Genomic DNA, 27,096 nt, shown 5'->3' on the forward strand with positions numbered 1-27,096 from the left:
TTAGTGGTGGGGGTAGCAAGTGGTGGGTGTGTGCTTGGCGCACTCCTGCAGTTTGAGGAGTGTCTCGTGGTGGTGCTCCCTCCTGTCCCTGTCCACTCGGCACACGATGCTGCTGTGCTTTGAGGACACAGTCTGGCCTCGGAAGACCTGAGCCCGGTGCTGACAGAAGCCCCATTTGCTGAGCAGGATGAAGACATCACCTTGGAAGGCCTTGGTGAAGATAGCATAGAGGAAAGGGTTGGCGCAGGAGTTGAGTGGGTAGAAGAGCACCAGCAGGATCTTGGAGTTGGAGACGGTGATCAGTGGTCGGTCCAGAACAGCCGAGAGGGCATAGAAGGAGATGGGGGCCACACACAGGAAGTCGGTGAATATGAGTACAGCCATGCGCTTGGCAACATTGGCATCCTTGCTGCTGGGCCGGCAGTGGGGGTTGCGGACGGCGCAGTAGATCTTGGCGTAGCAGGCGCAGATGACGGTGAAGGCCACGATGTTGAGGACCAGCACAGAGACCACGTAGACCCGGGCAGCAAGGGACTGGGTGTCCATGGGAAGGCAGATGCTGACCTTCTGGTAGCTGCTGATGCCGGTGAGAGGGAGCAGGGCCAGAAGGAGGCAGAGGAGCCAGCCGGCCAACATGGCCGCTGCCGCATGGGTCAGCCGCAGCTTGCGGTCGAGCCGCATGGCGAAGGTGATGGCATGCCAGCGCTCCAGGGTGATGGCCGTCAGTGTGTAGACTGAGAGTTCACTGGCGAAGACGGTGAAGAAGCCGGCCGCGCTGCACCCAGGGCCTGTCTGCCAGTCGATGGCGTGGTTGTAGTACTCTGCCCTGGTGAGTTGGTCGACCGAAGCAATGAAGAGCAAGTAGACGCCCATGCAGAGGTCGGCGAAAGCCAGGTTGCACATGAGGAAGCGGGAGACGGACAACTTGTAGTGGCTGCTGAGGAGGACCAGCAGGACCAGCAGGTTGCCCAGGACTGCAAGGAGGCTCACAAACCATACAGAGACACGCAGAAAGGCCGAGCCCATGACGTCCTCGCAGGGGTTGAACTCGTCGGGGACAGGGGTGCAGGCCACCTCCTGGTCGCCCTCGCAGACCACGTAGTCGTAGCGGCTGTCAAAATCCTGGCCCAGGTCCTCTTGGGGGTTCTTCAGGGTCTCGCCGAAGCCTACCTCACCGTCATCAGCTCTCCCTCCGAAGTAGGCGTGGTAGTGCAGGCCACCGCTGAACTGGCCATTGTCAGGGGGTTCGGCAAGGAACACCTCATCGTCTGGGTCCCCACCTCCCTCTTTGGGATTGTCCTGAAAGGTGGGGGCTTGGAACAAGCTCACCGACCGCTTGTGATGCTGGTCGTACAACATGGTCAAGTTGCAGATGAGGTACTCCAGATATCTGCGGTATTGCAGAGATGGACATGGTAAACAAATTGATATTCAGCAGGCTGTTAAAAACAAACAAAAACAAGTAATAGATGGAGAACCTATTGAACGTATGCTGATTTATGTTTAGATTCAAAGATTCAAAATAATAGCTACTTATTAAAACATGAATGCAGTGACATTTTGTGGTAGCTTGAACCATGTAGAAATACAAAAGAATGGATTAATAATACAATGCTTTTTTGGAAGGTTGTGGCTAATGTGTATGTATGTGTAAATAATATTTTTGTATACAGTACACTGGTTAGTGGTCTGAAGCCTTGCTAGAATTCCAGCCTGGCTTTCCATAATGTATAACTGTACAAAGGCTATTTCCTGTCAATTATCTGTTCCTCCTTTTCTTCCACAAACTAGTTGCAAAATCCAACTATGACCAGCTTGAAATGACCAGCTACCAGCTGTTTGAAAACATAGCTTGAGCTGTTTTTTTTTTCAGCAGGGAACTGCACTGGCATAGCATATTTCCTGGGTCTCATGGGAACACTCCATACTACCACCCCCCTCCTCCACCCACTAAGCTACATCACCCACCCCCGCCTCCTCTTCAGGCTCTTGAACCCGCAGCAGTGGCTGGGGTAGGTGAGGTCAGCGCTGGTCAGGTGATGGAAGGCATTCATGGGCGGGAGTTTCTTGAGGCTCCACGTGTTGCGGGCTGTAAGCTCCCTCAGAGAGTCCAGTCCTCTGGTGGGCAGCGAGGTCACGCTAGTCAGAGACACATCTCTGTCATGGCAGAGAGAGAAAGAGAGTGGATCATACTTAGTACGAGGATGGCGGTGGTATTTCTATTTGAAATGCATTATTATTTGTTTGACCGTTGAAATAACTTAATTCTCCAATTGTGTCATCTCCACTCACTTTTAAAATGCTTTGGAGGAGGGAGGGCTGTCACTGAGGAATGTTTTTTTTGTTCACCCAAATGAATGGAAAATACGGACAATTAATCTGTCCCCTGAGTGTCCCCTGAGTGACACTGCGGCCATCTTAAGTCAGATATTCCATTTTCACCTAGTGACTGCATAGGCAGCGTCTCACTGATAGGGTGTCTGACCTCTCTCAAATACCTTGACTGGTGTGCTGGATGTTTTTGCAGACAGTTGAAATAAAATATATGTGCTTTGTTGCATCCATATTAGTTCACACAATTTGCACTGTAGGACAAACATTAAATCTATTATGTCTTTGTCAAAAATAGATTCATTTCCAATTTGTTCTCTTCCTGGGGTGTTGTGCTCGTGGAGAAACATCATCTCACGGGCGAGGGTCTGATTTTTTCATCTGAGATATTTGGACGATGACTTCATAATGAAGTCCAGGAAAGTGCTCTCGATAATAAAGTTATTAAAGCCCAATGATTTAACCAGATACACTTCCCAGAGCTGATAGATGGGGTTAGGTTTCAGCATGAAAACCTGCTTCAGGAAGGAGAATTTAAAGGAAGGATCCTTCACCAGCGCGTAACTCACCAGAAAAGAAAACCATTTATCATTTAAACTCTTTGACTTTTCACTTAAGATGGACTGGCCAGGTAGTTATGGTTTTTTGTGCAGGTAGTGTTGAAACCTTGATTTTGGTGAAAACCTTTTTTTTCTTTTATGTTTGATTTTGGTTGGTTCCACTGAAACATTAAAAATACATTTCACAAATTACTACCAGCAATTTGAATAGATAGCCATCTGAAAATGGCAAGGAAGCAGATATTCCATAAAAGGATATCCTTCTTTGGGTTGCCAGTGACAAATTATTTGTAATTCCATGTTATTCCAAGTAAGATTGAATATTGAACATATGCTGGTCATTCAACCAATCTTGTGTCTGGATCTGTGGTTCTATTTTTTGTCATTATTTGCTCACCAGGATGTGTGGTCAAAATGAAAATTAATCTCTTATAAAGGACAGGCATTGACTCAACTGCCAATGAATGTTGTTGAGTCAGTGCTTGTTCAACTTGAAAAAATAGGTCATATGAGCAAAACAAACCTTTATCTTTTAGCTTTGGGAGGAAACTTAACACCGAATCTCTTTTCTGAGACAAAATAGCTGTGGTTGGACAACTGAGAAGAGGCACAGCCACAAATATAAATTAATTTAGCAGAGAACACTGCGTATCTGTGTTACTGGTAGAATGCAAGGTCAGGTTGCCACCATTTTCTAATGAGAGCACAGCTGTTGAACTTTTGAATGACTCCATAGTTGAAATATAGACACCCATGTTGCAGCCACATTGGAAGAAATTACATTTTTGTGTAAGCTAGAATTCAAAGGATGCCCAGTGGAATAAATTATAGAAAATGGGAAACAATATAATCCATGAATATAGATTAGATTACATTACATTAATGGCATTTGGCAGACACTCTTATCCAGGGCGAAGTACAGTTGATTAGGCCAAGCAGGAGACAATCCTCCCCTGGAGCAATGTAGGGTTAAGGGCCTTGCTCAAGGGCCCAACGGCTGTGCGGATCTTATTGTGGCTACACCAGGGATTGAACCACTGACCTTGCGTGTCTCAGTCATTTACCTTAACTACTACACTATAGGTCCTCACAATGTGGTCCTTGTTCTGAACACTTCAAAGGAGTAGACCTACTGGGCAAGCATAAAATACTCACAATAGGGTTGGGCCACTGACAGCACCTGCAAATACTCTCTCGTCTATTCTGACCAGGTGTTTGTTTCTGTGGAGGTATCTGTGGGGAGAAAATAGAGAGGGTTTGATGAAGGGTTAATTTGTTCCTTTGACAAAACATGTATACCTACAACACAGTGGAGAAATGCATTTTGTATTCTAAAAGTGGCAAACAAATGTGTGAATTTCCGACCTTGTGTTTACTCTTTGGATAATGCCCTGTCTGGAGTGTTGTTTTCAATTCAGGGCTCATCATCAAGAGACGCCACTTTTAAAACATGCTGCACCTTAAACAACCCTAAATCTAATTGTAATGATAAACGTTAAGACATAGTATTTGTCTTGGTTTTAGTGCTAAGGGATCTATTTTTGAGCAGTGCTAGCCCAACATAAACACCGCTGTGGTAAAACTCTCTAAAAAGGACTGCAAAATTGCTCAGTTGTATCCCCTTTAGGCCTGACACAGGGGACAGACTCACATTAATATTTCATATCCTGACAGGAAAGCTTCTTAAGGCCATGCCATAAAACAGACGTACAGAAAGGGAGTGGGACGAGAGCTATTTAACAAAAAAGGGGATTCTTTTTCTCGTTTCCGAAAGGAAAGTGGAAGCCTATAATGGTGACTTACTGAAATCCTCATCATATTCTTTCTTTGAGAATTTTCCCACGAGACCCGGTACTTTTATGACTTTTTTCTGAATGAAGTATTGGATTTTCTTTTCCCTCTAAGTCATTTTAAAGTTTCGACAAGTAATAGACTGTACACTTGAGGGTAGATATAATCAGACATTACAGATGGGTAAATCCAGTCAGAATCTACTTTCTCAGCACAGCACCTGTAACTGTATCAAAATGTAGACACATAAATTAACTACAAGAGTTTATTTAATTCTCTCTCCAAAAGATTACACTGGAAAGGTTATTTAATTAAAATTGGGGATGAAATGATAAACAGGCACCATTGCTCTCTCCAAGTATTGATAGTCCATGCAATCTAATAAAGTTACAAATAACACACTATGCTATTCTAAAAATTTGACTGCTTAGAGTAAAACATTCTGCGTTCCCATAGATCATTATGTGAGATGCACTGCAAAATATTTTGTCTTCTGTATGATATTTTTTTGTCAGGTTCATAGAGATTCAAGGCCTATTCTATAAAGTATATTATAACTATACCTTAAAAATATACTATTGTAATTAATCATTTTATTCAGTGAAGAATGAATAAAGTCTCAGACTGTGATGCATTTGCAGCTGACAAGTACCAGAAAAATAGTACTGTATGTGATTCACAAAGCTCCCACAGTGGGTGAAAATGTCATGCTACTGCACTACCTCATTCAGGAAACATGCATACGATCAGATTTAATCATAAACTGTGCATAAGTACGTTTCCAGGAACATTTCATAATTCATAATTTTTTTCTTATCTGAATTTGTTCTTTGGTGCAATCAAAATCAATGTGTGTTGGGAAGCATGCATAAAGCTATGCGCAGAAGAGATTTCTATTTGGATTGCTTTACTGCTTTGGGCAGCTCGATAAGCAAATCAGGTGAAGTGGATAGCACTTTCAACTCACTGTACCTATGGGTACTCTCATGCAATCTAAAGAAGTGAAAATTAGGCTACCTGGGGGACAATAATGAAACCTTGATTTTGGTGAAAACTTTTTTTTTCTTTTATGTTTGATTTTGGTTGGTTCCACTGAAACATTAAAAGTACAGTATTTTTCACATTTTGAGTTCATCTCAATAATTATATTGTTTATGATTATATTGGGCGGCATGGATGGTGCAGTGGTTAGCACTGCCGCCTCACAGCAAGGAGGTCCTGGGTTCGAATCCCCGTCGGCCAGGGCCTCTCTGTGCGGAGTTTGCATGTTCTCCCCATGTCTGCGTGGGTTTCCTCCGGGTACTCCGGTTTCCTCCCACAGTCCAAAGACATGCAGGTTAGGCTGATTGGAGAGTCTAAATTGCCCATAGGTATGAGTGTGTGAGTGAATGGTGTGTGTGCCCTGCGATGGACTGGCGACCTGTCCAGGGTGTATTCCTGCCTTTCGCCCAATGTATGCTGGGATAGGCTCCAGCCCCCCTGCGACCCTGTTCAGGATAAGCGGGTTAAGATAATGGATGGATGGATGGATGATTATATTGTATATTGTTTGTGCATTGTCAGCCGGGGGTGCAAATAATTCTGGAGCCTACTGTATATGCAAATGGACTCAATACAGAGTGTGTACATTTCACAAATTACTACCAGCAATTTGAATAGATATCTGAAAATGGCAAGGAAGCAGATATTCCATAAAAGGATATCCTTCTTTGGGTTGCCAGTGACAAATTATTTGTAATTCCATGTTATTCCAAGTAAGATTGAATATTGAACATATGCTGGTCATTCAACCAATCTTGTGTCTGGATCTGTGGTTCTATTTTTTGTCATTATTTGCTCACCAGGATGTGTGGTCAAAATGAAAATTAATCTCTTATAAAGGACAGGCATTGACTCAACTGCCAATGAATGTTGTTGAGTCAGTGCTTGTTCAACTTGAAAAAATAGGTCATATGAGCAAAACAAACCTTTATCTTTTAGCTTTGGGAGGAAACTTAACACCGAATCTCTTTTCTGAGACAAAATAGCTGTGGTTGGACAACTGAGAAGAGGCACAGCCACAAATATAAATTAATTTAGCAGAGAAGAATAAATTTGGCATGATCCTCGGAGGGCTTATCGGATAGCAAAAATGTCATGTTTCGCAACTGAAAGCATAACATATTGTAAGTCGTTGAGGTTGTTGAGGTAATTTAACCCCATCCACTCTGCCCCCTTGTCATTGATTCTCAAATTATTGTTGTGTTCATATTGATATCATACAAAAAACTGTGATATTGATATCTCATATTAACTCATATTAATATCATACAAAAAACTAATAAAACTGCAAAATGATTGTTAAAAAGACTCTCCACTAGCAAGAACAGCAGTTTAGATTCTTATCAGCCTCTTATTTGCAATGCAGGGCAATAAAACAAGTAGTTTTCTGCATTAGTGTGTCAGGACAAAAGAGGCAAATTTGAGGTTTACAAACATTTACAAACATTTTCCAAAAAATGTAAAGTTACAGAATTTGTATTTTTTATTTTGTTAACTAAAGTAACATATTAAATAGTAGACCACTTTTCAGATAAAAAAAGGCTGTCTGGGATTACCTGGAGAGCCAGAAGCAAGTGAGAGCAAAATCTGCAGAAGAACTGTGGCATGTTCTCCAACATAATTGGAACAACCTAGCAGCCAATTTTCTAATAAAACTGCAAAGTGCATCGAAGAGAACTGATGCCGTTTTAAAGGCGATGGGTGATCACACCAAATATTGATTTGATCTAGTGAAATATTTACTGCTTCTTATAGTCAATTTTTTTAATAACATTTAAAACCATTTCATTATTTTTTAAACTATCTTAGTCATATGGAATGTTTGTACAAGTGCCTCAGACGTTTGCACAGTACTCTAAATGTTCATGACCAATAGGATAATTGTCTGTGAGACGGCCTTACACAGCGTTCAGTTTGGTCCCATTGAAGGCATGAGGGTGGATCTCAGTGAAGCCATTGCTGTACAGCATCCTGAAAGAAAACAACCATGAGGTTACCACTCCTAAAGCTTTCTACTCTTCCACAGTGTGAGGTATTCAGGTGTACAAAACATTATTCACTTTGAGTGTGACTTTAAGTTGATCAAAAAGCAGATGCTGTATCAGCAATGTAGCATTTCAGGAATAACCAGAGAGCTGGGAGTTACAATGGCAGTAACTAACTCTTCTTAGTGGGGAGAGAAATCATTTTAAATTGTATTTTGCAATATTCATTGTAAGGTCCTATATGTGTAATTTACACTGATGCAAAAAATGTTTCATATTCAGTGTTTTCCTCTCTGACCTGTGATTGGCCCTCAGCTATGTCTCCATGGAGACCACAAATTATGTGAATTATGTGAAGCAGTTGTGATATCAGAAAAACAAAATGTTACATTACATTTAGCAGATGCTCTTACCCAGAGCGATGTACAGTTGATAAGACTAAGCAGGAGACAATCCTCCCCTGGAGGAATGCAGGGTTAAGGGCCTTGCCCAAGGGCCCAGTGGCTGTGCGGATCTTATTGTGGCTACACTGGGGATCAAATCGCTGACCTTGCATGTCCTAGTCATGTGTCTTAACCACTACGCTACAGGCCGCCCCCGTGTGACTGCTATCTCTTGAACAGATCTGTCTTGTAAGAGATTTTAATCAGTTAAATTCAATTCAATTTGCTTTATTGGCATGACAAAATGCAACATTTTATATTGCCAAATTTCAGTGAGACAACCTTTATAAATAAATAAGTAAAAATAAACGAGGGGATAAAACTGCCCACCTCTTTGTCTGGGAGTTGCACTGAGATAATATTTTATTTGGACAAATATTTTCACCGAGCACGTGCAGTAGTCATAGTGGGGAAAAAGGCACCGCTGATCAGATACTTACACTGTCAGATCATCGCTGGTGATGCCATGGAAAGAATTTGCAGGAATTTCTGTGATGTAGGGATGGTCAGCAATTTCACTATGGTAAGAATATATGAATTAGATGAAGGGTGATTGGACACATGTCTATGCTCTTGGTCTCAACAAGCACAATTCCATGTAACCCCTGTAGGCTACCTTTTGCAAGTATATTTTTATGAGCGGAGATGCACTTAGACAGAGGGAAGATCTTGCCTCAATCCCACATTGGTGGTGTGTGTATGTATGGATTGAACTGGAATCCCCACCTCCACCTCATCCCCCCCATAGTAGTTCCAAAAAGAGCCATTACCCATCTTTAACAGTGAAACCATGCCCACATCCCACTTGACCCATATGAAAAAGAACCTGGGCCCCACTATGATACTGAAAAAAACTGCTCAGGTCAGAGCTGGCCATAGCTGGATTTTACAGCAGATTTTACAATCCACCCCGCCTGGCAACAATAATCATCCCATGGTCAAAGTCACTTCGATTACATTTCTTCCCCATTCTGATGTTTGGTCTGAACATTCTTTTAAGCACTGAGTTCCTGCCAAATAGGGCTGAATAGATATTTGCATTAACCTACTGGTGTGCAGGACTACCTAATAAAGAACACTGAGTGCATACTGAGCCAGAGGTTTGTACAACAAAATATTCAAAGTAGATTGGTTATTCACAGTACATGTCAGCCAAAGCATATACAGTAGCTTAGAAATGAACCAAACTCTTTCAATGAAATATATTTTGTGGTAGCCTGTAAGATACAGACAATGAAACACATTAAAATAGATTTTTTTTCTAATCCTATTATTAATAGAAAACTATGGTAGTATGGATATAGCATAAGTGTTAAAGAAAACAATAAGCATTTATTTCACTACACTCTTCACAGTAGACCACTACTAGGTCAATTTAGGTCAAGGGACACTGTAACTAAAATAAACAAAACTTACAGTAAATCAGTTACAGAATAAAATAGAAAATAACAAGGGTGCTAAAATAGTTCATACTCTCAGTGAACACTTTATTAAGTAGAACTGTACACCAGCTTATTAATGCAAATGTTGAATCAACCAATCATGTGGCAGCAACTAAATGCATAAAAGCATGCAGCCATGATCAAGAGGTTCAGCTGTTTTTCAGACCAAATGACAGAATGTGATCTAAGTGACTTTGACTTGGAATGGTTATTGGTGCCAGACCAATTTGAGTTTGAGTATCTCAGAAACTGCTGATCTTCTGGGATTTTCACACAGAACAGTTATCCAGTGAGCAGCAGTTCTGGGGCAAAAATGCGTTGCTAATGAGAGTGGTCAGAGGAGAATGGCCAGAGCGGTCAAAGCTGACAGAAAGGTGACAGTAACGCAAATAATGTAGCCACGCATTACACAGTAGTATGTAGAAGAACATCTCTGAACACACAACACGTTAAACCTGGATCAAAGAGTCAAAAAGTGGATAGGCCACAGCAGCAGACCAATAATAATAAAATAATAAATACCTAATAAAGTGCTCAGTGAGTTTATATACGCAGATATAGTGTGGCTGTGTCTGAGTTGGCTAGAACACTTTCACTTTTCAACCAAATAGCCAGGTACACACCCAAACGCCTAGATGGTGCTTCACCAATTGTTCAACATAAAAAAATTTTTGGTGAGTTGTCCACCCACAAATTGAATTCTGGGTTTTGTACATGTTTTTCTTCACCTGCCATTTATGTGGGTTATCCTGGGTACCCACAGATACCTGACCAGATGTAGGACTGAACAACTGATCCAATTTAGGACAGCATACGTAATCTTTTTTGGATTGAATACTTTTGTATGCTTTATGGAGCTTCTCTGGTGTATTAGAACCTATGAAATACAAAACCTGACCTTCTGGTTCTCTTGGTTGGCTCGGTTGCACCAAGCCAGTTCAATAGAGCACAGATAAGCAATTGAATCCAAAACAATTGCATGTTTCCTAGGTCCGCAGGACAGTGTTGAGTTTTTTTTATAAAGGGAGACTCTGCATAGAATGGTTTTAGTTGGCCAGCAGAGGACACAGCTAGTGCACTGAGCTTACAGTATGAAGTTGGTGTCATCAGAGTGGATGCTGGTCAGGTCAGGGAAGGCTATGAGACCCGTGTTGAAAAGCCCCCTGAAATGAAATCAAGAAGTCAAGCTCAAAATGAGAAAAAAAGACAGTTCTACTCATTTATACTGAAATGTAATACTCTTCTGAGAGTCTGTGGGTGTTCAGCCACATTGGCTTTCTTACATTTTTGCTGTGTGCATGCGTTTGTGCGCATACAAGCATGTATGTATGTGTCTGTGTGCATGAGTGCTTGCTGACTGGAAAACACACACTTAAGCACGGGCACAAACACACACACACACACACTCATACCATTGACCAAATTTCACATTCATTTTCTGTCATTATTTACACCAGAATGTCTGACCGGAAGTGCCCTGTGGTTTTCAAAGAGCCACTGAAATGTCTAATTCATGGCTCTCCTGAAAGGCCCACAGTGATCAACATCACATCAGGAATACAGTTTCAGGAGCATAGGAGATAATTGCCACTCACAAGTACTTGAGATTTGGCAGGTCCTTAAAGGCCTCTGGGTGTACGTACGTCAGACTCCTGGCGTTCCGTATTTCTCTGTAAATAACACATAAAAGTATTGATACTCAACACAAACAAAACAAAAGCAATTTCTGGAATTCTTACACATGTAATTTAATAGATGGAGACTCAAGATATATTATTCATTTGTTTTTTCATTTTTTATTTTTTTTCTTTGGCAGAAACTTGGGCAGACACAGTTGTCGAGTTCCCACATTTGAAGAAATAACTATAGATTAAAATGTGCATTTTTGAGCTCTGTTGATGTTTGGGAGTAACTTTACATTATATTTGGAAAGAGCCGTTGAGTTTTTCAAATGTACAAAAAAGGTCCATAGAGGTCCAATAGCCTATATCACGGCAAATCTGTTTTAAAATATAAATTTGTCACATCTGAGTGAACCTATCTGGATGGATAGATAATACTCTGGGTAAGTGGAAACTTTAATTTTTTTTTTTGGGTGAACTTCCACTTTAAAATATATACATACCTGTAGTACAACTACATTAATTCTCTGGATTTTTTAGTATTTGTTAGTGGAGCCACAACATTCTGAAACACAGTGGTTCATGAAAAAAAGTTCAGTCTCGCTTTTAAGTTTAATTAGATTTTTGAGAACACTATTATACATACAGTACTGTGCAGAAGTCTTAGGCACCCTAGACTTAATTATATATGTTTATTTTTGTGTGTGTGTTAGTATAAAAGAACACATTTGAGATTTCCAAATATTCATTTTCCAAAACATTTAATTTTACCGAGACATTTTTGTATTTAATTTTAAAAATTAACATAATACGATAAGCAATTGACTACTTTTTACATAAAAACTTGATCAAGGCTGTCTGAGATCAGAAGCAAGGAGCCAACCAAAGTCTGCAGAAGAACTGTGGCAAGTTCTTCAACATGCTTGGAACAACCTCCCTGCTGATTGTCTTATAGAACTGCAGGACAGCGTTGGCTATCCTATCTCAGAGAAGTGATGCAGTTTTAGCACCGAAGGGTGGTCACAAAAAATATTGATTTGATTCAGTTTTTAACTATTCTGCCAAATTACTAAAATGTAATATAAGATGTATAGTATGTTTATTTAGAACCTTTCATTGAATTATTTTTGAAAGAATCTTATCTGTACAGAATGTTGTACAGGTGCGTAAGACTTCTGCACAGTACTGTATACCTTCTAATGCCGTACATTCAACAAAGTTTGCTTTTAGGATAGCATTGTAAAAATTAAAACATGCAAAAGGTATATATAATATAGAAACATGTAGAAAACATATCTGTTTTCATATGATTATGGCCCCATAATTGTAATCCATCCAGGAAATGATTGAATATAGCTGGCTGATAAAAAACAAGAAACCATTGGTCCAATTACTTTTGGTCCCCTAAAATGGAAACACTATAAAAAGGTATACATTTGATTAATTGTTTCATTTAACATCCAATTTACTGGAGCCAAAAGAACAGAAACCAATTCACTGTCCAAATACTTACGGACTGCACTTCATATCATGACATATTAGACATAATTATTTTAATCTCAATGAAACATTTAATTGTGAAAAAAAAAACGAGTAATTTCATTCAAGTGTTATATACAGTGCCAGTTCTACAACACATACTGTATGAATGTTATATGTTCTGTATACTTCAGATTTGTTTATTTTATTTCATATTCTTTACAAATTTTAAGAGTATATATAAAAGGGGCCACAATCATTTAAATATTTATATATTTTTAAAACACATACTAATCAACATACTATATGATTTCTACAGACCTTTTGCATATTATTTTGTTTTTTTAATCGAGAATAGTTCCAGATTTCATAAAATGTATTTCTGGGTTGGTTTCAAAGCTGCAAGCATGTGCTCCCGTCCAAACAGTGTGCTGCATTGCATGTGCATTTGCATTGGATTCTTCAGGTTCAGCTGGAGCAGGCAGACTGCCTAATCATCCAGAGAAGCTTATTGACGCTTGATGAGACACAAAGAAACATAACTTCACTGCATCACTACCTGTTATCTATCTGTTAAGTCAAGTCTTGAACATCACAAGGGTCTGTACTGAAATGTATTGAATACATACTTCACACTTCATTGCCAGTGTAAGGTTAGGACAAGACTTGTGATGAGAAACCCAGGTAGTACTGTGTGCCATTGGCTTTGGCACATAGCCTAATGTGATGTGGTTCAGACCAGCATCAAATAAAACCTGGGTAACTATTCTCAAACCTCAACAACAATGTTTTGATGGAAAAACAAGCCAAGTTCCTCATAAAGACACTGAGCACTGATAAATAAAATGAGCACTTGGGGAAAGATATAAGGGATTTTTCTTGGCCACAAAAAATATACAGTATGTCTCTGTAAGGAACTGCATTATTTTATTTTTTTGACATTTTAAGTTAGCAAGCAAGCAATAAAATCCAAAATGAGAAAGACATAAAATGGAAAACAATGTTTTGGCTGAATTAGGATTACATGTGTGTCCCATGATTGGGTAATATGACCAGATGTTGTTATTGATGGAAGTAGATCTGAACAGACATTGTTTTGGCTAAAGCAAATATTGACCAGTGGGGAGAGTTAATCATTTTGAGACTGGGGACAAAAAGAAGAAGAAGAAGAAGAAGAAGAAGAAGAAGAAGAAGAAGAAAAATAAGAAGAAGAAGAAGAAGAAGAAGAAGAAGAAGAAAAATAAGAAGAATTTATATCAGAATTATGTTTCGTGTGAGTTAACATTTGTAATGGGTGAGAGTCTGGGGCCCTATGTTGTTACTTTAATGCCAAATGTTGAGCACGCAAGAAATGAATTTGAGAGAAGAATTCCTTGCACACGGATTTATTCAAACCTCTGTGCATGCACTCCGATTCTCTTCCTGCTCAAAACTTCAGCTCTCAAATTTTAGCCCTTTTGCGCTCTGATTTGATTAGCTACAACATTAGCTAATGCCAAAAGTCCAGCTAATAAGAATTAGCCAGAAATCCAAAACTAAGTTCCTGTTTAACCAATCAAATCATTACTGATCTCATTGGTTCATTGAACTGTAAAAAAAACTGGAAGGGAAACATCCACAGAAAAAACACACTTTGGCCATGACCCACAGTGTTTTCTCTGATTGGCCAACATGAACAGGGCATGTTGTTCCTTTCACACTTTTTTTTGTAATGGCTGGCACCTTGCAACAACTGCTAACATAATTTATTAACTGCAAGCCAGTTTTATTATAAATGTTGAATGTTATCTTTGGTGGCCACTTTTGTGGCTAGCTCTAGTGAATGTGGTTGAAACCATTGAAAGTTTGCTCTTGGTGAGCTTTGGTTTTTGTTTGTGTGTAAAGTTTAATTAGCCTAATTGTCCTTTTCATAAAAACTGGGTGTGAGATATCAATGATCTGTCTCTGCAGTGACAAGGTAATGGAGCCCCGCCTGTGAGAGTGGCTGCCTTCATATGCACTATTCAGGTCATGAATAGGTGTTCGTAACACCAGGATTAAAGTGATATATTCAGGAAAGTAGTTGGTTTTTTTGTCCGTTTCTCCATAATTATTGGTCCAATTTACATGAAACTTCTGCATGAAGCATGACACCTTTTATTTCATCCAGGTGCTAAGGCGGGGAGATCGACAGGGCTGCTGGAGCCATGACAAGTGGGCTAGTTATAAAAATAATACTGCTACCCAAGGCCTTTTGTGTTGCTTTTCAATATATTTTGTGTCCGTTATAGCATGGTTCAGCCTTCAAAAATGTTTTACCCTGGAAAACGGTAAAATTATTGATGACTGCAATGTGAGCTTTGGGGCTGTAATTCACGCTGGAGCGAGTATGATGAACACTCATAGAAAATGAATGGCAGTAATACTATTTCCGGGCCATGTGAGCCATCTTGTGGTGGTGCCACTTGTGGAAGAACATTTTCCTTCCATTTATCATACAGTTCAATGCATTGGTTGGGTAGGTAAGAAGCATAGAACGATGGTCATGTCTAGATCTTATCGGAGCATGCACAACATTGCGCTCCCTGGGAATCTGTGCATGACAGAACCTCCATCCAAATGAGCAGACACCAGACGGTCAACCAAAGTAACACAACGGAGTACCGTGGCAAAAGAACGATCAGGACAACAGGAATGGTAGGGAAAACTGAGGTGATACATAGGGCCGCAGGGGTTCAGACAGCTTAAGATGGCCATGGGGCTTCGGAAGAGCATGGGCCTTTAGGGGAGTGTGGGCCTTCAGGAAAGCACAGACAGGTGAGTCACGTGACACTGAGGCCTCAGGAGACAGGTACAGAGTTGGCGCTGGTGCTGAAGATGTACCCTGGGGCAGAGCTGATGCCGGGGCTGGAGAAGGGTCCAGAAGCAGAGTCGGTGTTCGTGCCAAAGGCTGGACCTGGGAGCCGATGCAGAGGCTGGAGATAGGTGGTGGGGAAGAGACTGTGCAGGGTCTGGAGCGGGGTCCCAGGACAGAGTTGACACTGGGACTGATCCAAAGACTGGGCCTGGAGCGATGCCAGAGCAGGGGCCTTGGACGGGGCTTGGGACGGTGTCGAAGTCCAGGCGCCGGACCGAGGATGAGACCTGGCTAGGCTTCGGGGACAGAACTTGGGGCTGGACCTGGGGTAGAGTCGGAGATGGGGCCTGGGTAGATGCTGGAGCAGGAGCCAGACTGGAGACACACCGGAGAAGCACTGAAGACAGGATTTGGGGCAGCCCAGAAAACAGAGTTTAACAGGGTACTGCAGATGGAGCTGGAGAGTGGAACAGATGTGGTAGATGTCATGCTGGGAACTAGTTCTAGGGTGAAGCAGGAGACTGGAACTGGGATAGAACTTTAGAACTGGACCTGGTGTAGTTCTGGGGTCTGGGGTGAAGCAGCAGACTGGATCTGGGGCGGAATTTGGGCTCGGTGTAGCACTGGGAGTTGGGCCTGGGACGGATAAGAAAGCTGGACATGGCATGGTTTTGGGAGCTGTGGCGCAGAGCAGGATGCTAGCCTCGGGATCTGGGATGGGATACTGGAGCGTGGTACTGGAAGCTGGATCTGGGGCGAAGTAGCAGACTGGATCTTGACCAGGATTGGGACGTGGACCTGGCACAGCACTGAGAGCTGGGTTTGCCAATGATGCAGCCAATCCAATTGAGACTCTAGTTTGATGGCTGAGTTATTTCTTCCAAGGTCCAAGGGAGATCCTTGAATCTAAGTTCATCCTTTAAATGTTCAGCGAGTATATCTGTAGAATATATCCTTAGTAAGGGCCTTAGTATCAAAACCTGAGACCTTAGCCAAGTTATGAAATCTGGAGGAGAATTCTGATAGCGGACTATTCCCTTGACGTATGTGAAATAGTTGTTGAGAGTTTATCCCCTGGTTTCTGACTCTCCTCATGACAGTGGTGGAGAAACAAAAAAGCAACTTCAAAGTTCCTCAGGCACAGCCTGTGCTAACATCGTCAAACAATGGAAGATAGAATACCTCATTACTACTCACATGTGGGTGAGCTTCATTAGATTACAAAAGGAATGCCTATCCAATCTCTTCAAGGTGACATCCACTGATATATGTCTGGAAAGAAAAATGAACAACAGTTAAAAAATCTCTGTAATGCACCCAAGCCCACTTTTTCAAACCTCTTCATTTACACTTGTATACCAGCTCATTAATGCCTCCACAGTCACCTGATCATAATCCAATAGAGTGGATTCGGTGGAATGGGAGATTCGCAGCATAAATGTGCAGCCAACAAATCTTCTGCAGCAGCTATCATGTCGACAGAATCGCTAAGGAATGTTTCCAGCACCTTGTTGAATCTATGCCACAAGGAATTCAGGCATCTCTGGGGGCAAATGGAGGTCCTTCCCAGGACTAGAAAGGTGTACCTAATGGTGCTCACTGAGTGTATATTGGTTTTGGTATATCATGCTTGTATGTCAAAGGGCATACAATAATCCATATTCAGGTCCTACTATAAAAACAATTGTAGGACAATATTCATTTTTGCATGGCATGGCATGGCCTCTGACTTTCCTTACGAAATTGCTCATGTTCGTCTTTACTGTTTATTTGCTGCTCACCAAGTAAGAGGGATCTGCTGGCAAGACCTGAAATAAATAATTTGTTGATGATGCCACACAAATTCTGAGCCTAAGAGCAAAACATATCAGAACTGGCCTCATGACCCCTTGTGCTACTCACCATTTGGCGGTAATGGACTGTTTTATTATTTGTGGCTCTGACCTCATCTACGGGATGTTTGCTTAGTTAATCTGTCTCAGATGTGCAGTTGCCGATCCTCTTTGCCAATACTGTATCCCTACACATGAGACATCTTGTGCAAGCACAGACTGGGCCTGGACACACAAGCACTATTCGTTTACACGGAGGACCCTGATTGGCCTGTCCCTGCTGACTTGATTCAAATGGGGACAATTGCAGCAATTAAGAAAAGGATTACGGCCAATTTGACTGTCTGATTACAGAGCAGTACTGTCTGCCTGGAAATATACACCATTCTCAAACTCGGAAGTGCATATTCTGGTTATTTTCACCGAAATAAACTGATTTCCCTATTATCAACTGGTTTACAGTTACATTAAATACATTTTGTGAAACATCATATTTTTGGCAAAAGCTTTATTATTACATTTTGATTTATAGATCCATTATATCCTTTTCTCTTCTACACGGGTGTTTTGTTTTTGTTTATTTGCTTTTCTCAGAGGTATACAGCAGAAAGCAGACCTCTAGATGTAAAACCTTGGGTTGGGAAAGGATTAGATCAGGACAAGCCTCTTTTCATGCGGCAAAGACTGCAGCAAAAGACTGCAGCAAAGTGCATAATTTATCAGAACATCAGGCCCGTGTGTTAAGTGAGCACTACAACTGGATTCCTATGGGAACTCTGGTATGAGGCCCGGGCCTCAGGAGGAGGAATTCTACAGTGCGGGTGCCGTCCTGGAAAACCACAGACCCCTTCCCTCCCCTCCCACACTCCACAGTTTAGCATCTTCCGGTGTAATTAAGGGAGGTCCTTCAACCTGCACAGAGAGTGCATTTTTTGCTGGCTAGAGGAGAGGAGCGTGGGGTTAGGTGGCTGGTTTTGTGGGCACTGCTAAAAAACAGCTCAAGCTAGGTTTGAAACAGCTGATACCTGGTTGACCAGCTCAGACCAGCTCCATACTCAACATGGCATGATCAGCTCAAGCTATGTTTTGAAACAGCTGGTAACTGGTCATAGCTGGATGTTACACTAGGGGGGGCTGCTGTTTGAATGTGATAAGGAGTGTAAAAATCAGTGGTTTTGAATTAATATTTTTCCTTTTTTATAGTATTATTAGTAAACATATTAATATTTACTTAGGTTCTTTCATTGAGAGGAGAGGTTGAGAATTGAACTTGCTTGTTCCACACACTTTCAATGAAGAGCTATTCATTGTCCTGTGTCCAGGCAAGATAGGTGTTACAGGTGGTTTATTGCATTTGCATTTCCTTGTAAGTCAAAGGACACATTTCATCAGAATCCCAGTCCATCATGCTGGGAGTGAACTGATTGGTGGAGGGGAGGAATTCTTACATCCGTGATATGTTGACCATGTTTGCAAAGGCATCTTGCTGGATGGTAGTCAGTCGGGTCTCCAGGAGCCAGCTGCACATAAAAAATAATTGATTAATTAACATATAAACATATTAACATATAAAACAATGACCAGCTATGACCAGTTTGAAAGTACCAGCTACCAGCTGTTTCAAAACATAGCTTCAGCTGGTCAAACTATGTTGACTATGGAGCTGGTCTGAACTGGTCCTTAAAACCTAGTCTGTGCTTAAAACCTTGCTTGAACTGTTTTTTTCAGCAGGGTCCACCTCATTTTATGATCCAGCTTCTGTGTTCTTATTATTTTCCTGCTCTATCTGTTCAAAATCTATTTTGCAGTAACATAGAGAGCACATTATGCACTCGTCAAGTGCAGCTGCAGGCCCCCTTCTGAAGGAGCTAACATTAACATACTCTACATTCCAGTTTTTCGGTCCCCCTCATTCAGCCTGGTAAAACAGTTCCCATCATAACAGCTTCATTGGTTCTTCACTTAAGAGACACATTCCTATGGAGAGAACAAGGAGGATACTTTCCTATGAAAGAGAAGAAAAAAAACAGCCCACGGTACCAAAGTACGGAAAAATAAGACAATTAACTGTGCAATGTGCAGCTGGTGTGTCTGGTAAATAAATAAAAAACTCAGTTTATGTATATGCTTGTGTTCAGATACAGAAACAAAAGTGCAGTAATATTTTATTGTTGATGAGACCTATCTTCTTCCTTCAGTTTTTTGCAGCCAAGAACCAATTAATTACCTGTTTCTTGTTACAGCTTTCTCAGATAAAGCCCAATTCTGCCACCACCTTCAAACCCCAACTCCCCATATCCCCTCCCCCTCCCCTTTGTGTAGCTGAAATTTGTCTTTTATGTCTATGGTGTGAAACTCTGTCATAGTATTGTCGGGCGAAAACAAAAATTTGGGACTGAAATTGACCCACAAGCTCAGCCAAGTTAAACAGAGTCTGGGCCTCTTCGCCACCTGGAAGAAAGTAGGATGAGCTTATCCCAGGCTGTGCAGCTGGCCTCAGAACACAGTCACTCTTTTCTTTTCTTTTAGTGCTCTACACACGAGTAATGGATGATGGGATTCGATGAACGCCCCACCCCCCCAATATGGGTGGAGCTATATTCAGCTCAGTCACAACTTGTCTAAACCAATCAAAATAGTTTGCTCTCCACATCAAAACACAATGATTGGTTCACATCGGTGGGCACATGACAGCACCTCTCATTTTGATTCTCACGAACCTTCACAGTTCACTGATAAACACAGCAGCATGCTGCAATAGTTATGGACCCTGGCTTGCCACCAGAAGGTTGCTGGTTCAGCCTCCAGATGGGGTACTGTCTTTGTTCCTTTGGGTTGTCCTGCTGTAAAATGTAGCTATGCCAGTTTGCAGTAAGTGTGTCTGGCTGGGTATAAGTTGGCCAACCAGCATGGCCAAGCTGGTCATAATGCTGGTCTAGCTGTATATGTGCTGGTTCAAAACATAGCTTGAGCTGGTCAAACCATGTTGCACTGGGAGCTAGTCTGCACTGATCAGCCAGCAAGCAGCTGCTTCAAAACCTAGATTGAGCTTTTCTTAATTGGAGCCAAGTGCATAATTTGTTGTATACCTTTGCAAGTGTATTTCCCAAAAATCCATCACAGTAAAACAATTTTAGTGAAGGCATAGAGGCTTATGTAGAATGGTATCATCCATCAAACAACAAGCCTGTGCCAATTATCAAATGAGGAATAGGCGCTGAAGCAGAAAAAAAGGTAGGAAGAGACCCACATAATTGATAGTCCCCATGAAGCGCAGAATAGTCATACAATCCTCCTCAAGCTAATAGATGTGGTGGAGGCCTGTTGTTAAAGCAAATTGGTGAAACAATGGAGCAATTCAGAACTGAATGCTGGCACATGTGTGTACGGTTAGACTCAAAAGGGCCTGAATGTGAGGCGGCTTTTCTGTCAAATTAAAACAAACACTGCGATGCTGAGCAGGCCCGTTACAACACACCCAGCATGGGCATTTAACTTTGTTACAAACTCAAATAATCAACCTTGCTGTGCTCTGCACCGAAACATGTAGGGCCCAATCTGCAGCGGGGAGAAGAATTGCCCTCACCGTGAAAGCAAACAACGCAAAGAGCTTGTTTGAAGTGGGAGCTTTCATAATGTACAGCAAGGGCAACAAACGTAAAAGAAACTGCAGATAAGACACTTTAGCCAAAATAGATTCTTAGAGTTTGTGAAATAAGTGTCAAAAGCAATAAAAAGGAAGGAAACCTTCAGCCCTTCAAACAGCTTCATGCACACACACTCACTTGTTTCTGACTACCTTGATGAAGTATCACTATCATTTATAAAACAATAAAAATGCTTGTAAATCCAAGCCATTTAAAGACAATTTGCATTTGTGGACAGACAGGCCAGAGGCCTGGAAAAGACTGGAAATCTGATAATGAAATTACTCAGATTGAATAAGAATCAGTACAAGGAATCCATATAATTTTTGAATTATATAGTAGTTCCCCTTTCCATGTTAATTGTGCTGTCCTTCACACCCAGAATCCTCAGCATTGCCATTTTCCTAGTAACAGGAACCGTTCCTTTCAGTTTCATTAGTCTTCCACTGTGTCTGCAAGATATTTCACACAGAGCTGAACCAAAATCTTGAAGATATTGCCTGAAATCATGTCCTAAAATAGCATGCATTTATTCCTGAATGTAAAGTGAGTCAAGCATTGAGAATCCTCCTGAAAAAAACAACTCAGCCTATGTTTTGAAATATCTGATTGACCAGACTTTGACCAACGGTTTGACCAACGCAAACAGCTGGTAGCTATGACCATTTTAAACTGTAACTGTAAGCTGGATTTTACACCAGGGAAGCAAGGAATTTTGAGGACAGATAGGATGGAGGACAGTTTGGAGTTGCTTGGATGGAGAAGCTGTTCCCCTCTCTTTGCTGTTCAAATAAGCTTCCATCAGCAATTCTCTACTCTCTGTTGTTTGGAGAATGTGCAGCAAAAGGTAAATAATGCATTTGAGTGTGCCAGTCCCTCTCTCTGGCTCCTCTCAGGAGTGCAGCAGTCGACACGCTAACCAGGCACTGAAAGAACATTCCGGCTTTCTGTTCCAGTCCTGGCTCTCAAGTGCAAGGCCCGACATCACAAAGACACTACCATAAGCACTTGACACCCCCCCACCCCACCTAATCACAACTCCTCAATGTTTGTTCAAGTGAAAATCATCCCGCATGGAAAAATGGTATGTGGAAATACATGGGAACTACATGTATTGTATGCACTTATATTTTTTATGCATTTATTTTTTATTATATATATATATATATATATATATTTTTTTTTTTTAATGCCTGTTTCAATTTATGTATTTCAAACATATATTACACAATACACGCCTCTCCAGGACCAGGAGTTAGGCACACTGGCTTAGACTGATGAATTAAATGAAACATTGAAGCATTTCCTCCTTGGCTTCAAAAAAGTCTGACTGCATTGGCCCCCTAGTGGTAAAAGGGTGCTTGTTCAGTTAATGAAGCAGTCAGTGAGTGATCGAGTGAGGGGGTCACCATCATTTCCAAGGCTACTTCGTCCAGTTGCAGCCAAAAATCACAGAGAAACGGCTGCCATAAGTATAAAGACAGATACCGGCTGTCACCGTAAGTGTCATGCACACTTTTCTGAGCTTACCTCATACATTTTCTCTCAGAGCAGTAAATCTCAAGTTTCAGTTTACAACTTTTTCCCTTTTCCTTCTTAATTTATGTTAACATCCAGGCTGAATGGCCATTTTTCTCAGAAAATGGCAATACTAGCTACAGCTACGCCACTTATGCTACCCAGATTCATAACAGCCTTACTGCTGGTTAAGATGTACAGTGTCTGCCCCATTAATCAGTCAACAGGACGACTGAAAAAAGGGTTGTTTGTCCATACTACGTTCACCCAATGCCAGCCCCTAAAATCCTCAAGAACAGCACTTAGGACCACTTCCAGGACTGTGACTGGGGTCCTTGGAGTAGCAGGAGAAGAGGATCACCAACATATGGGGCGGGGGGAGGGTCACTATCACTGCAAGCTTCCAGCTTCAGAATATTTCCAACTTCAGCACATTTTTTCAACTATCTGATAAGTCTTGTCACTGGCAGTTCATGCCCTACCAAAAGCACAGGTTCATGCAGAAGGGGTGTACCACAAACTACTGAAATTCTATTATATGTTTCCTCTTGCATTTCGACTTCCCAATTTCAAAGGTTTATTTCTCAATATACTACTCGTTGTACATTCCAAAGTCATAAGTAGCATTTTTCTTCAATTTGGAGGCAATTATCTTATATGCCTTTCACCATTTTACTGTTATATGGCTGTCGTTGTCATTGCTGTAGTATGTAAACAACACCATTGATTAGATCAACCAACAGGTTCCATAGCCAATTTAATGCTTATCAATCAATCCTATTTAAGGAACATGAGCTGGTTTAAACAATGCATGGGGCCACCAATAAATCCAGTGCTGTTTGCAGACATACAGTTTATCGGGGAATAATACACTATCAGAGAAAATGGTTCCATAGGGAACCTGTGATTCTATAGAAGAACCCTGTCTTTTTCAAGGGTTCTTTGTTGGGCAAAATGGTTCTTTGTCTGGGAGCTTTCACACTTCACAATGATAGAGGGTTCCATAAAGAACTAAAAAGAGTTTCTCTATGGAGACAAGCCAAATAACCTTTTTTTCTGAGTGTAGGTGCCATACAAATCCATAACGATAAAGAATAGTCTCTGATTTGAGGAACAAATCTTCTGGGTTCAGGATCTGTGTCTGGCTTTCCTCCCATCTTCCATGTTAGCAGCGTAATTCTACTCAATGAGATAGTCTTGCATTTATAGTCTGAAGGAAATGTTTAGGAGATTAGAATGAAGCTGAGGTGGAGGGATGAGGGTGGGTCCTCAGCTGAAAAATGAGAGCAACAACAACCTTGAGTTTTTTGCTGTGGAATTGAACAGTGACAAAATAGTGGAGCCCAGAATGTGAAGACAAAGACTGAAGTGGAATTTAGAGAGAGAACGGCACCATAATAGGAACAATCACAAGGGTTGGTGGCCGTCACATAAAAGCTCACATTGTTCATTTCGACAAAACTTTCATCCATCCCCATCCCTCCCACCTCTGGTTCCCCATGAAAGACCGAAAAAGAATATGCTCAATGTGGCATTTGCATTTAGATGTTGCCTATATCCCACCTGGTTATGAAGTGATGGCTGTTTTCTGACTAACATTAAAGTTTATTTTGTAATCCGTTCAGCCATTTTCGAGGAAACTATATTTTTGTCAGGACTATACCTAAGCGAAGCTTACCACATTTTACATTAGTTTGGTACTGAAATGACCTAATTTCAGTACCAAACTAATGTACAATGCGGTAAGCTTCTTGTATGGTGTTTCCTACCCTTTCCAACAAGGTATAATGTGTCATATTCAGCTGACGGACAGTTTAGAAATATTGCTGCGTTCACATAGCAGAATGAATAAGCAGATGTGCATAAAGATGCTACTTGCTATAGATAAACCTTTAACATTAATTGTACTGGCTAACGGGGCTCTGGTTAACCTAATTTTTAAATAAAGTTCAATTTAAAAGTGATGCAGGTTGGAGAGCTTTTTGGACATTTTGGGTATGCGTTATAAAAACATACTCTCATGAATAAAACACACATGAAGGTTAATCTTCTTTACATTTTGTATCAAAATAAGCTTTTATGATAATTCATGTGTCACATGAGGACATCTGGGTGCATTTTTGAGAAACCTCATGTGTAATTAGAATGCCTGTCGATATCTTTACTATATTTTCTACACATATAGTACTCGACATCAAGTACTATATGTGTAGAAAATATAGTAGGTTGACTTAGATATTGAGATATTCAGTGCTAAATGATAAAAACAGGCGTTTTGTAATTTCTTTTATATTTTAGTGTGTCCAACCACTAAAACACATGCAGTAAAAAGAGTTTTTAAGATATTGACAGTTTTATAGGACGAGTACAAAATAGGTGGAAATTGCCCTCGAGGGGGGCAAAGTGGAAGGGGCTAATTATTCTTTCTTTCTGTGGTTGTAATTTTTAATTGGTCCTTTCAAAGGATTTGACCAAGTTAGTCTAGCCCAGTGTTTCCCAAACTCGGTCCTGGGGGCCCCCTGTCTATGCTAGTTTTCGTTCCAACCATAATTGCAATCTCAGAATTTTAATAAGCAGTTAATTTGGCTTAATTAGGCACTTCATGATTAGAGGGGTTATGTAAGGCAAATTATGTCAGATATATCTCTGCATGCCATGAAGAATAAAATAAGAAAGACAATGAGAGATAAGAACACAATACCGCCAACTGATCCCTAATGTTGAAACGCCACTGGTAGGGACACATGGGTTGGCTGGACTGTGGTTATGAAAAGACGTGCTATAATAACTGCAGTAAGACAGGCACCAGCAATTCAATTAACTTGATTATATTGTAAATGTTGCTGAATGTTATAATCTGAATGATATTTTATTTATTGACATAGCTAGATCATTAATGCTAACAATAGGAATTAATAAAAAGAAACAAATAACTACTGCTGTCTCCATAAAGCTGTCCACAGCCTATCAACTCTGATTCAAAGTAATTGTAATTGTTGACTTAGTTTTACAGTAACATAGCTATGTAACACGTGGGAACACATAAGCCAGTGTTACCTATGGGATTTTGTGAAACTGTTGGGGGGAGGGGGGACTCTGGACTGGTTAGGGGGTTCTGGGGGTTTTCAGGAAATAAAGAAAAGGAAAAATGCTTTACAAAAATAACATTGCTGTCACTTCCATACAAATGCTTACCCTCTAGATCCATCCTCACCTCAGATAGACAATGTGTTGACATATTAAGATTCAAATCAACTCCTGCAGAGTTAATAATCAAACTGTTTGTATGCCTCCACTTGGGATTAAATATGTCCCTTAGTAATAGTTTTGTAGATTTTATCTTTGAGACTTAGCAGTGCAGGCAGAATTGTTATATCCATAGCAATGCCATCATCAGTAAAACAGAGTACAATGTTTGGCTCACAAAAGAGTAAACGGGAATTCAATAAGAATGATGCCCACATACTTTGTAGAGAGTAGCAGTATGCATGTAGTAGGCATTTCAGATTCAAGCTGACTTGAACAGAAAGTTAGGCATTCTCCTCCCAAACATAAACAAAACAGTAATGGCAAATAGTAGGTTATTTCACCCACCAAAAACAACAGATGTTTCTGTGGGATTCAGGTTATCTAACTCATATCTAATATTTTGTGCCTAAAATGATTTGTTATTAAATGCTACCACACAACAAACAGTTGATAATACTGCACTATTGTTCATGAGTATTATTTCTTCATATGTATTAACATTGTTCAGGATACCTGATAAAGAATATTCAGCCATACCAAGTTACCTTCCAGGGCTGAGCATCTGTACTGTATAAGGTTTCTAACACATGGCCTCATAACCAACTCATACTTCATTTAACTCACAATATCTCATAAGTTGCCATCATTATTTATTTAATTGCATGCTCTACACAGTTCACACAACAAAGGGTGTGTAGGATTTCGAGATCAGATTTTACTCTGGCTTACATTGATAAGGGGGAATTATTTCAAATACAATGATCACACATAAATATGCATAGAAGAGGAACGTCACTGTCTGCAGAACAATGACAACGGTTCATACGGCGTTTTCCTACAATACAGGCTGAGCTGAAGTGAACATACATCATTCATATACGACTATACGGATACATACAAACTATAGTCTTGTGAGAGAACATAGAATAGGCTAATGCTTAGATGGGATTAGTAAACAAAGTAAACGCAAATGTACTCCTCTCAGTTATCTTCAGGGATGAAAAGCCCCCACATTGCACTCACTCTTACAGACTACTACGGTACTTCATACAACTATTTCTGTGTTGATAACCATGTATACTACTACTACTACTACTACTACTATTATTATTATTATTATTATTATTATTATTATTAATCAAGTACTTACAGGTTTTCCGTGCTGGAGGGGAAAGCAGGTAGGACATCTATGTCATAGCACGAAATTGTGTAAGTTGTCCACTCTGAGCATTCACAAATAGTGGGACAAGTCTCAAAGTTCTTAGCGGCATTGATTGTTGATATGGTAATGATCAAGAGCGCAAGCCTTACAAATCGCAT

At 40.7% G+C, this 27,096-nt stretch overlaps 1 protein-coding gene across 1 annotated transcript; it reads right to left on the bottom strand.

Moving 5' to 3' along the window:
- LOC133128838 (thyrotropin receptor-like) lies at positions 1-27,096 on the bottom strand. The gene is made up of 10 exons (XM_061242645.1): positions 26,927-27,096; positions 18,811-18,882; positions 16,728-16,802; positions 11,189-11,263; positions 10,682-10,756; positions 8,592-8,669; positions 7,626-7,694; positions 4,047-4,124; positions 1,969-2,157; positions 1-1,390 (listed from the first exon to the last, which is right to left on the bottom strand). The coding sequence occupies exons 1-10, from the start codon at positions 27,094-27,096 to the stop codon at positions 1-3; spliced, it is 2,271 nt and encodes a 756-aa protein (XP_061098629.1).

The sequence above is a fragment of the Conger conger genome, chromosome 5 (assembly GCF_963514075.1).
Source record: "Conger conger chromosome 5, fConCon1.1, whole genome shotgun sequence".
Lineage (NCBI taxonomy): Eukaryota > Metazoa > Chordata > Actinopteri > Anguilliformes > Congridae > Conger > Conger conger.